This window comes from Etheostoma spectabile, chromosome 8 (genome assembly GCF_008692095.1).
Source record: "Etheostoma spectabile isolate EspeVRDwgs_2016 chromosome 8, UIUC_Espe_1.0, whole genome shotgun sequence".
In the NCBI taxonomy this organism is placed as follows: Eukaryota; Metazoa; Chordata; class Actinopteri; order Perciformes; family Percidae; genus Etheostoma; species Etheostoma spectabile.
Window position 1 is genome coordinate 25,353,362 of NC_045740.1, and position 13,228 is coordinate 25,366,589.

The window sequence follows — 13,228 nt, forward strand, 5'->3', positions numbered from 1 at the left end:
CAGGAAGTCAGCCATCTTTGTTTTCATGCTAAATATTAAATTTTACGAAAAGGTGTTTTAGGACTTTAGGATGCACGAGCAGCCATGTGCATGATGGGACATTTTTTGATCTGAGTTCACATTTAGGCTTGAGAGTAGTATGGTTACTATTGTGTCCCCTACTTGGTTTTAGCACCTGGGCATTTTTTTTGACGGCCTCACTATACACAAAAACTCACAAAAATTGGCGCCCTCATAAACACCTGGGAGAGTTCCGAGATTGTTCAGCGATTTGGCCCATACCTTTAAGCGGGCTCCATAGCGCCCTCTAATGTGTGGAAAGGCCTTAACTTGGACATAGTTGCTCCAATATTCACCAGATTTACTACACATATTGCTCTATTTATTGAGGACATATATACTTTTACTTTTACTAGCTCTGTCCAACCAGAAGGCGGCCATTTTTAATTTCTTCATTTTTCATGTGTTTTACATTCTTTCGAACTTTTCCTAGAGGGCAATTCCAATTTTTACTAAACTTTTTGTATGTACTATCTATGGACCCTCATGACAAAAAGTAATCAAAAGAATTTTGATAGTTAGAAAATATGCAAAAGTTAGGGGGGACCAACTTCCTGTAGGTCGCTGTTGAAACATAAAGTTGCTATCTTGGCCACAGTTGTCCCTATGACCACAAAACTTGACACACATAGGGGTTGAGCATCCACGCCAAAGTCTGAGTCAATCGACCTAATTGATGGCGTTGTTCAATTTCTTTTAACATCGCAATAAATGGGAAACCTACTTTGTCAAACTCTTCCTGGGCCGTGATTCCGAGCTACATGAAACCTTGCGTATAGACTTCGTGACAAAAGGTTATCAAAAGAATTTTGACAGCACAATTTACAAGTTATAAAGTACCAATTTTTCTGTAGGTGGCTGTTGTATCTTGGCATAAGTTATTCTAATTAACATTAAACTTAGACTGTGTGGACTACATGTGATATTGAGCCGCCCACTATACTCCAGCCACGCCTATGTACACAGACCACGCCCCCTTTAATACCTTTTGAACGGTTTAAGGTGAACTCTTGTGTGAGGTATCATTGAACTTTGCAGAGAGTTCCCTTTTCATTGGTGACAATTTGTAGTGTCTGAGTGGCACACAAATGCATGGCCGCAATGAGCGGCATTCGCCAGTACCCCTGATGTGCTGGGAGGGGCGAGGGCCCATTCATTGCTGCTTGCAGCTTTAATTATTATTCTTTCAATGTACAAAAAAGCTAATAGCCATACCCTAAACCCAACAGAAAGTCTGCCATTTTGAAATAAAAGTTTGACATTTGTGTGATTTTGGCTATTTCCACGTTGTACTTTGATCAACTCCTCCAAGAGATTTTATCTGATCTGCACTTCAAATTTGGTGTGTGTCATCTTAAGACGTTAAAGATGAAAAAAATTTCACCATAGGGCACGGTTGTGGCATTTTGTGCATTTCGCCATTGAAACAGGAAGAGGGTCTAACTTAAGTGAACATTGTCCAATTTGCTCAAAACTTTTCAGGATTCATAAGGGTCCAACCCTGAGGACATCAAAATGCCAAAATCTCATAGCGTCATAGCGCCCCCTAGTGGCGACAGGAAGTTAGACCTAAAAGTCAAGGTGCTATACTTTAACAAACTCCCCCAAGAAATTTCTTCTGATTGACTTCAAATTTGGTCTGTACCATCTCAACACCTTAAAGATGAACATTCATTAAAACAGAGATCTAAACATACAGGGTGAAAACAGGATCTGCAGCAATGTGCAGTACAAAAAATATGTAGTGCTTTTTTGAAAATTAAACCATGTAGACCTATTCTGGAACAACCTCTGAATACAATTATGAACCTGAAAATAAGCATAATATGGGCACTTTAAATATTTTCCGATCAATAAATCAACCCACTTTCCTTCACAGCGTATGGTATCTGTGAATTAGAAGGCTACTCATCTGCATGTAAACAACATCCACTTTGCAGACAGAGTTAGCATTAAAAAAAATGAAACAGCTGAAAAGCACTCCGAGGAAGAAGAAGAAAAACAGAAAGGAAGCGGCTATGGCAGACAGACCTGTCCTGAAGGTGAACATCCTGTTCACAACTGCATCCTGCTACCTTTCATTGAACCACAGTCAACAATGGTTTCGAAAACATTTCCAGCTGTACTGTAATTGTTGCTGTTTGCTTATTATAAAAATAGATTTCAAAGAGAGTATGTGCGCTACAGTATGCATTACAAGAAGTGTGTGTGTGTGTGTGTGTGTGTGTGTGTGTGTGTGTGTGTGTGTGTTACCTGTTGTAAGGGTTCCTCAGCAGCAGAGCCTGGCTGCCTGTACAGCTATCTGAAGGTGTGTGACATCCATAGACAGGAGGAGGTACAGGATACTGCTGCTCAGCTATAGTGCATGGACAAACACACACACACACACACACACACAATATATATATACTATGTGCAAATGCATTTGAACCCCTTTATTCACCCATTGAAGATAAAGGTAAACGCATCAATGACTCAAGAGATATTGTGTTTGAACTTTCTCCATATGTCACCTCCTTTTAAACTCTGCCCTCTCTTGCCCTCTCTTATTTTTCCCTTTTTTGTTCAGTTTCTTCTACAAATAAAGAACCTTCGCAATTGCTTCATGTTTCTCTCTCTGAGCTTTCCCAGCAGTGTAGTGAATGGCTCCCTCGACATTTCTCCACATTCCAAAATCCCTCTCAGCTCCAATTCTCCCAGTTATCTTATGCCATAAAAATCGGCAGAAATTTACAGTGGCAGCTTTGTAAAACAAACATTTAAATATTTACCAATTACATGTGCAAAGGAGGGATTAAAGACAAAGGTGAGTGGATGAAAGAGGGGATGAGAGGAGGAGACGAGGGAGTTTGTGAGTCAGGATGTGGCTGATTTATACCTCTGACAGACGAGGTCACTGGAAGGACGTCAAAATAAGGGACAAGACTCTCCCCAGGTGAGGGCCATGGAGCTGCCATACACACACAGATGGGAACTCATACAGTGGCTTTAAATAAAGGTTTATTTTTAATCTAAATAAATCAGACTCTGAATTGTTGGGTCGTTGCTGTTTTTTGTTGTTTTTTTAAAGAAAAGTGACTTGAAGAATAATAAATATTCAGATTACTTTGAAATGGGTCACATCTTTTCCAGATATCTGTGTAGGAGAAGTTAGAGGCTGCCACAGTCAGGGCCATTTCAGACATTTGTATGAAGTAATGTGTTACATTTAAGCCCAGTTTTAATGTCTGTTTGGATTGGAGAGAGGAGATTAAAGGACAAATCCGGCGCAAAATGAACCTAGGGGTTAATAACACATGTGTACAGAGTTGACTGTTCTCTGGGTTTAATTTTCATTCTAATCAAATGTGACCAGTTTTAATGCAAAATGATAATTAGCTTATAATGCTAGTCATCGGGGCACGGGTGAAGTAAAAAGACATTGGTATTTCTATACCACTAACAAGGCTCAAAATAGTACCACACTTCCACGGTAGTATAATGAGGATCCCTACATGTAAACTGAAGCATTGAGACCTTTGTAAGTATACAGACAGTTTATTAAAACTATATAAAGACTGGACCCTTCGTGTATACAGGCAGGTGCCATCTTGGGAAAACAGTCACAACCAGTCGAACCATTAACACCGGGCTTGAGTTATGTCACTGATTATTGGTTGCACGGCGTTTGTCGTTCGACTGGTCGACTCGGTACACGTGTTTTTAACCCAGAGACTTATTTATTTCATCTGTCCTTTAAGCAATTCATAACACAACCAAACTTCCTGACAAAGGCTACAACAAATTGAATTAAAATTGACCTGACATTCTGAGATGTGTGTTACCATTTCAAAATGATTATATATTAATGATTATATATTATTGTAAAAATAATTGCAGTAACTACAAAACACACACGCTAAACTCTGCCTTCACACTTAACGGCAGAAAGAAAGAGAGCTAAGTGAAAGTTAGCTGGTGTGAAAATCACAAGCTAAAAGCTCATCATTACTGCTTATTTATTTTCCCTGAGAAATGATCTGTACTGACAAATGATCATTTCAATCAACTGACATCTTTGTAATTCAGTTTTTTTCCCCACATAAGGAAATGAGGCAGGGCTAAATCCAATCAGTGGAATTCACATATGGTTGGGCAGTTAAACTTAATTTAAAATCACAAGTTTAATTGTATTACATTTTAAATTCATTCAATATATTGATTTTAAACAGGAGAAAAAAATTAGTTAAACAAGTTGGGTCAAATGACCAAGAAGGTTTAAAAAAAAGAAAATATCCCAATTGTTGGTAGATACTGTGTTTCTATGTAGGTTCTAAGGAAATTATTCATTTGTGAAGAATACAAATTTTCATAGCTATAAGGGATAAAATTAAGTCATTACAACCTTTTCATCGGTTTCCCAGTTTGGTGGACAGCTTGACATTTTAAAACTCACTGCTCCTGTAACTGTAGCTGCCTTTGTAGGGCAGAGGAGCAAAAAGTTTGGTTAAATGAAACTCACAACGAGTTTTGTGCTTAAACACAAAAACACACTTACCCATAGGGCTTTGCTGAGTTAAAGCGTCTTCGTGTTTGAAGGAATGGTTGGAGAACTGCGAGCTGTGGTGTGTAGGAGTGTGACCGTAATTACCGGCTCCATCGAACCCAACCGTACTGTAACCTGCAACGCAGAAACACAAAGCAGTAAATACACAGAGCCACGGCATATTCAAGTGTGTAGGAAGGTAACTTTTAAATAAAATTATGAATTCTAATTCTAATTTGATCATCAGCTACAATGACACAAGGCTGGTGTTTTGATTAATTGTTCCCCCTAATTTGAAACTGGTATTACCACTTAACTCAAGTGACTTAATACAAACCATTAAATGGTACAAGATTAATAAAATGGAATTCTATCTATAATCTTGTAAATAGCATAATACTTTAAATAAATTTAATTACTTGCTTTAAATGCTCTTTTGTTGCTTATGAGAACACATGTTCAATGGTCAAGTTATTACAAAAACATAATTAAAAAATGATACGTTTATATTTACAGTAAAGTAAGTGCTGCTGAGCAGAGAAGAAGAAGTGAGATTCTGATCAGAGCAAAAAGAGATAATAAAGTTTGGTGTATCTGCACAGCAACTCTGAGGAATTCGCATCAATTTAGACTCCAAAAAATATGCTTTACTGTGCTTCTTAGACAGTTACAGGCTATGGAGTAAATACAGATTTCAGACTATTGACACAAACAAAATGGAAAATTGTTTCCATAAACGTTTTGGATCAATTTAGAAAGATTTATTAATTTTAAATTATTATTTGAATAAAGGATCTTTACCAGACAGCATTTAAAAACTGTTTACTTCCTCCCCCCTCAGTTTCTTTAGTGACTAGTTTTGCAACAAAATATTAAATGTATGTTGTCTTTGCTCCTGCTGTTATGTTACTTCTGAGCAAAATTGTAAAATTTTTACACATTTAAACTTTTAGGCTACATTTTGCCTTGAAAGTGTAAAAGCAAAGCAGTGGATACTTCAGAGAGATGATAGGACTGAGATCAGTCTCTGGTGAAAAAAAAAAAATTCTTTAACTTGCTTTTATTTCACACACACACACACACACACACACACACATACATACACACGCACACATATGTTCGAAAACTGTTGTTTGGAGGAGACTAGATCTGTGCCTGACGTCCCAGACCAGACCTGAGTCATGACTTAGACTGACCTAAAGGGCACAACACACTCCCATTAATCTCCCACACACTCTCACACACACACATACAAACACACACACACACACACACACACACACACACACACACACATACACACACACGCGCACACACACTCTCACTCTCACATACATGCTTCATTAATTAAAATGCAGCACTTTCACTCACTTTCCTCAGTGGATCATTGGGTGAGAGGAGACAGGGAGGGAAAAGAGAAAAAAACTCATTAAACATCTCCATTTATCTTCCACTCACCCCTGTCTGACTCCTTTCTCTCCGTGTGTGTGTGCGTGCATACGTGTGTGTGTGTGTGTATGTGTGTGTGTGTAGGGTGATACTTTTGCTGCCTTGTAGTCCAGCACTGAGGTGACAAGCAATGAGGTCAATTTGTATTCCTACTGGAAATCCCAAAGTCTGGAAATACCCCAAGACTCTTTTGTTCACAAACTAAAATTTAATTTTTAAAACTTTTTAATTCTGTGAAAATCCCCAACTTTAAATCGTGGAATCCCTCATGTTTATTTTACTTTCAGGACTCAGCTACATAGGGTTTATACTGAGCTAGAGGTCGCCCCATTCATAATTTTTTTTTATAAATAAAATTTTTCAGATTATATTGAACCACTGGCTACATCATATCCATTTCCAGCTAAACAAATCCAGCAGAAAATGCAGAAAATCCATGTAACGTACTTCTTTACAAATTAAATAAATGTCAGACTGACTAACATGGGCATTATTGTTAGAAAACAATTAGTTCTCATGATACAGTGTCTCTAGAAGTGTATTATTCAACTTTTGTTTTTGTAAAGATCAAAAACCCGCAATTCCCAATACTTCTAGAATCGCAATAAATGAAAATTGCAATATAAATCAAATCAGCCCCCATGAATCGTGAAAGAACTAAATCGGTTCAAAGGCTTTCATCCCAGCCCTTTCCTTTCATACACTTTAGCTGTCTTTCACAGCATCAGAGACAAGAGGATTTTGTTTTTAGGTCCATTTCAAGCATTATCTTTCAACATGAGCAGTGCTGATGTTAGCAGGGTAAAATGTCTCGCTACTGTTACAGTTAAGTGATAAAAGTAAACGTTTTCGAAAGTTCAAGCCCAGTGAATGCTCGGCCCTGATGTAAACCTGAAGGAGTTAACAGTGATAGTCTGTGTGACCCTGCTCTGCTATCAGCTCTGCTGTGTGACCCGAGTCCTGCTGTTAGTTTGTTTGTCTGTGCTTGTCCAGCCACAGCGGGGAGCAGATAAAACAGGTTAGAGGTCGGCTCAGCTCTTTGATTATATTGTTATTCCTAAATTATCTGCTTGATAAGCATGTTATTACTAATTAATCTGTGTGGAAACTACTAACAGATTTATTTTCCTACATGAAGAAGACAAGGAATTAGAGAGATCGGTAAGAAATACCCCATGCACATAGTATGTATCTTTTTTTTATTTTTTTTTATCTTTCCTAACTATGCTTTCCTTGACTCTGCATCACATATTCTTCGGCAAAGCATAACAATACTTTTAAAGCATATCCAATGACTTTGGTGCCCAACGTGATGCTGCTGACACTAACAATTATTCAAATAAAGCAAAGAAAGGTTCAATTAAAATAAACACAATTATCTCATTTCCTTTCAACAGAAAAGAGAAGAAATAAATGCTTAATGTTTTTTTGTGTGATTTAATGTGTTATTTTCATTCCAACACTAAACCTTTGTGTCTTCTTGTTCTTAACCGATTGCATGTGCTCAGTAGGAGAAAACAGACAACACTAACTTCTCCAAGGTTTTCACAGACACAATAACTGTTCATCAGGTATTCATCTTTCTTTTTTTAATATGTTTTGTCCCTATGCTATATATATAAATCCCTATACTGTGGTATACAAATGCAAAAAAGTGTGAAATACCAGACTCTAATAACTAATAAAGGATACATTAATAACATTAACAACCAAAATGACAAATGAACTCAACAATGCCTCAACAGCAGTATCGTTCTTCTTTTTTATGAGACATAGGAAAAAATAATTAAATAAGAGAAAACGTATTTAACAAAAACTTTAGAATTTCCTTTTCCATTTCATTTTAGATATTGTTGTTTTGTCATGTTAGTGTTAGCGTAGTTAGGTCTTTAGTCAGCTGGGGCCTATTGTTCAGTGTTTTGCAGCTTCAACATAGGAGATACTTGATCTAAAAAAAAATGGAAGACTTTCAGATAGGCTAAAGTTCTGAGCCTGGAACTCTGAGGACCAATGTGGGTGTTTGCACTTTTAGGATACTGAGCGTCAAATATTTCAAATCCATATTTTGACAAAACTCTTGTTTGAATATTAATAAACATTAATGTAAAAACTAATGACAATTTTGAATGGAAAAGAATGAACGAAGATCATGAAGACGTCAAGCATTACATAAATAACAAGATAACGGTGACTTTAAGGCAAAGTGAGTCAGTTTAGGGTCCAAACTAATTCGTAAATAGGACTTGATGCAAAATGTTGCAAATGTTTCTGTTTTTATCTCTCGCCACTGTGATCTTTTTTTAATGGTCCATTTACACAAGCATCACTACCCCACAAGCATGTCGGACTTTTTTTTTTTCTTTTTCTTTTTTTTAAGTGGAACAAGAACCATCCATTCTCTGTGAGTGTGTAAGCTGGATCACCTCTCCAGGCATGCAACGGTCCCGCTGCTACTTTAATGTGGTTAAATGACAACCTGTGTGAGGTTTTAGTCATCTCCTTATTAATAACACATTCAGTGACGCAGTGTAAAATGATGGTGAACTAAGGCCTCCATGCAGTGAAGACATCACAAACCATGTCAAATAAGGTTTCATGTATAGCTTGTATGTGTAATACTGACAGAGCTATATGTGATGAATCTGATCTGAATTATCATGCTTCAGATTTACATCAGCTTAGTAGACTTCTGCAAATCAAAACATAGGGGACATACTGCTTCTCTGCACTGCCACTTACTGATAGATTAAACTCAATTAAATGAAGCAGTCGCAGAAGAACTAAAGGAAGAAACAATGGAGATGATAGTCTGGCAATACTTCAGACATTTAATATGTGAGAAGTACATATTAGATATAATGTAGTATATATGTTCAAGCTTTGGAAACAAAAGAGACTTTAAAGTGAGTGATGACACTTGTTTTCTCTCTGACACCCAGACAGAAAACACTATCTATAACTCACACACACGCTCACACACATGCACACATGCACATCCACACACGCACACACACACTCACACACACACACACACACACACACCCCGCTCTGCTCCTCCAGCCCTACCTGTCTGGTTGCGGGCCGCCTGCTGTGTGTCCATGCAGTTGGTCAGGTACGGAGTATTGCTGAACATCCGGCTGGGGGGCTGGTGGTGGTGCGGGGCGGCCACAGGCGGCGGTTGACTGGACGGTGGTGGTGGGGGTGCACCAAATGCCCCATACCGGCAGGCCCCGGTCCCAGTAAACTGCCCCGAGAAGTGGACGGTGAAGGCGCTGAGGCCGCAGTGAGGGTCTGTGTCGTGGTGGTGGGGGTCGCCGGTGGCCCCCCAGCTAGGCTCCTGCTTGATGAACGAGTGTGGCCCCAGGGAGGTGTGAGGGGTGGCTAGGGTGGGGTAAGGTGAGGGAGTGGTGTGAAAGTCCAGGACGGGAGCCCACTGAGGGGCCGTACTGACGGGCAGGGCCGGGCAGCCGGGGCTGGGGCCCGCTGAGAGCGGGGGCAGCAGGGAGTTTAGGTCACGTACGTCTGAACCCATTGTGGTCCAGGGGACAAAACTAGGACAAAGGTATGCTATTTTTAAATTTGTTCGGTCTCCCTGTAGCTTCCACCTGTCTGCCTCCTTGCCTCTGTGTCTCGCTGACCCAGACCCAGAACCAGATCAGACACCACCCTCCTAATCCTTGAGAGTCTATCTTTCTCGTTCTTCTCTTTCAATTCTTCTGTAGGACGGTTCTTGCTCATTAACAGTCACACGGCTGATCTGGTAACTCCTTCAGTCCGACGGAAGTTCATGGCGATAGCAAAGTCACAGCAGTCAACTTTTCTCAGAAACAGCAGCAAGTGGAGGAGAAATGAAGCACGATCATCAGCTGTGATCTTTCCCTCCACAGCAGCCGTAAATAAATATTCAGCTTGGAGAGATGGAGTCCATTCAAGGAGGAGAGAGGCTTCTGCTCACAGCTTTCTCAGTGAATGGAGAAAGAGGAGTGGAGGCGTGAGGAGGAGTAGCCCTCTTTTCCCTCCACACTCTCAGCCTGTGTGTGTGCCTGAAGAGGGAGGTGGAGTCAGGAGGTGATGAGGGACAGGAGCCCTCTGACTTCATTCATTTGCTGTTTGCACACAGACACACACACACACACACACACACAAACACAAACACACATACACAGTGACTCCAAAATTAAAAATCCTTTCTTATATTTTGATTAGTGTAGTTTTTTCTCATAAAGAAAATGTCTCATGAACCTTTTTTCAAAAAGTAGCGAGCTATACATCTACCTTATTCATGGGAGGCTGGACTTTTTACACATCATTTTTAATCAAGAACTGTCACATACAGTAAACAATTTGTAGACATTTGCAATCAAAAGAAATCCGACTACCACCCTCTGATATTAAACTGTAAAATTCACCTGGACACAAATAGAGGTGAGAAGAGGCCCGGCCCGCGCAGGAATACAGTGTTACATAAAAGAGAAGTCAAATGAAATGACCTTCCTCGACTCCTTCGGAAATTTGCTGCAGTTCGTTCCGACTACTTCAGTTTGTCCGCCTGGGTTGGATTGTATGATTATATATAGGCCTGCATTATTGTTTTTAGAACGAAGATAACGGTCTAATTTAAATTGTTTGGCAGACGAAGTCATGCTCGTAGACGCGTGACGATAAACCTTGCGGATTTAGGCTTTGAGGCCTACGGTTCAATTCGTTTTTCTTTCTTTTTTTTAACGTTACATGTTTTAGTTGTTCTGAATAAAATGGGCCTTTCCAAAAGGCCAGTGACCATGGACCGTTATTCCTTCAAAAATATAAATAATAATATAAACATAAATGCCGTAAAAAACTAAAACAGATTTTTGGGTAAAACGACATAATTTGGTGTTTAATAAATATATTCACTCCTGCGCATAAAAAACAATAAATGTATTTATTTATACAGTATTATAAACTACAGAAATAACGATACGTTATATAGTAATAATAACAATAATAATAATAATAATAATAATAATAATAATAATAATAATAATAATATTGATAATAATAGGCTATTAAAGCTCCAAACCTTTCTGAAACGTCCAGTTGCCCCCTTAATTCCGTGCTCTATTCATTATTTATTATCACTTGCGATGGTACGTGTGTGTGTGTGTGTGTGTGTGTGTGTGTGTGTGTGTGTGTGTGTGTGTGTGTGTGTGTGTGTGCGGCTGCCAGGAACATTATGGCTCATTTAATGCAAATAACATGTTTTGCCACCATGTTGAAGCTCTCAATAGCCTACAGAATTTTAGATCTTTACTTTAAAAATAACAGCCCCCGATAATAACATCATTCATTCAGCCGGAGCGCGAGCTGTGGATGTTGCCATCAACAAAAAAAAAAAAAATAACTCTCTATTTATGCGCCCAAACTATAGCAATCTTGTGCAAATAATGACCAAAAGCCAGCTTTGTTAATGTGGCTGCATAAGCTCATTTTGAGACTAATTTAGTAATGTTTAAATAATCAATATGAATGACAATTATTTAATCATGTCATCACTTTAAATACATCAATAACAATATAGTCCAATTTTACTTTGTGTGTTTAGCTTTTTTAACCTGTCACGTTCAGTCATTAAAGAGAGCAGCGCTGCCTTCCTCCTTAACCATTCCTGCTGTACTTGTATCATGTTGACCCACCAGAACCAGGCTGCAGCCTGCCTGTGACCCTGCAGCCATAATTTAAAATGGCCTAAAGGCACACAGGGGGAGAATATAAGAGAGGAGGACAACTTTGATGAAGCATCTTCACACTGTAACAGAAAAGCTCACTAATAACGTACAACACTTCCTAAATTTTCCTACAAACTCACAATGCCTTTATTAGTTGTTTTTTATGTCCAAAAGTAAATGAAAAGTAATTTCTCAATTCATTCTCATTAGCTGATGAATGCCGTGAATGCCATCAGATTTCTAATGAGTCGCCACATTATTCCTCTTTTTCTTATTCTTGTAATTCTTTGTATACAAAAAATATAAATTATGTTTTACATGATCATGACAAATAGCCCTTTCCTTCACATCATATTGATGTAAATTAATAAAATATTGATATAATAACATAAATTACATGTACTGTCCCGGACAAATAATGTCCAAATTAATGAGAACTTAAGCAGCCTGCCTGATGGACTGGTGTGTGTACATTTTAATGAAGGTTACTGTGACACAGCAGTCTGTAGATAACTTGAAGAGAGTTAACTCCTCAGATTAAAACTCAAAGAGGTAATATTTCTGTTGTCAAGGGGCATATTGAAGCTAAGTTTTTTGTTTACTGATCTATAACATCTTTGTCACTTGGTACACTCAGAAAATCCAAATGTGGGCAGGGGAGGTGCTGCCTGAGTGGATTTCAAATTTCAATTTGCGGGATCCCAAAAGGATTAATAAGGAGAAGTCTAAGTATAAGTTAGAGCAACTGCAGCCATAACAACTGTGTGTGACAGGCTGAGAAATCAAGGCGATCACGTCCCCAAACATACTTCTCTTTTAGCCTTTTTATCTCCCTACTAAATAACCATTTTTAAATTAATTACAAACATTATAAGTGAAATTAGCTTTTGGGGTCCAAAATTTGAGTGAAAAAATGTACCAAAGAGAGTCTTTGGAGGAATAGCCCATTGATTTCAACAGTCTGAAAGTGCATTTCCATCCACCTATTTTAATGCACATTTTAATTTGTATATAAAAAAGTGTAAACGCTTAAATCCACATTAAATTTGACAAACAGGTTTGAATATTGCAAAACAGTTTTTACAATTAGCTGAAGTGGAAAAGTTATAGTATAAAAGTAAGTGGAATGGAGACAGACTTAGCAAATGTATCATGAAAGATTGTGAGTGTAACGTTCAGTGAACCGCTGGATGGAGGAAAAAATAGTTGCAATGGTTTGATGGCACCTGATTGAAGAATCAGTATGCAATTTCCTGTGCCAAGTTTTGTTAAAATGCTGCACACGGATGGAAACTTGACTGAGTTTTCTTAAGTCATCACCTAGTGGTCATTAGATGAACTGCAGCTGAAGGCCCGTCTTATTCAGACCAAACTGCTTAACTCTAATGCTGGGAAGCAAACATGAAAGTTTTTTTGCTTTATGTTTTTTACACTGAATGCAAACATTTGAAAATAATATTGTCTTTCTACATTATACAACATGATT

At 38.4% G+C, this 13,228-nt stretch overlaps 1 protein-coding gene and 1 long non-coding RNA gene across 5 annotated transcripts in view; both read right to left on the bottom strand.

Moving 5' to 3' along the window:
• Window positions 1-10,062, bottom strand: part of wt1a (WT1 transcription factor a) — a gene marked incomplete at its 3' end in the record, with an annotated part of 39,686 nt that extends 29,624 nt beyond the window's left edge. The window contains 3 exon segments of one of the 4 annotated variants that reach the window (XM_032523744.1): window positions 2,314-2,416; window positions 4,598-4,720; window positions 9,101-10,062. In XM_032523744.1, coding sequence (XP_032379635.1) covers window positions 2,314-2,416; window positions 4,598-4,720; window positions 9,101-9,566 — 692 coding nt within the window. In that variant the 5' untranslated portion in view covers window positions 9,567-10,062. 4 annotated transcript variants of the gene reach the window in all.
• On the bottom strand, window positions 3,486-3,734 carry LOC116694201 (uncharacterized). The gene is made up of 2 exons (XR_004333083.1): window positions 3,688-3,734; window positions 3,486-3,617 (listed from the first exon to the last, which is right to left on the bottom strand). It is a non-coding gene; the product is annotated as an uncharacterized LOC116694201 (long non-coding RNA).
• Window positions 10,063-13,228: the final 3,166 nt, after the last annotated feature.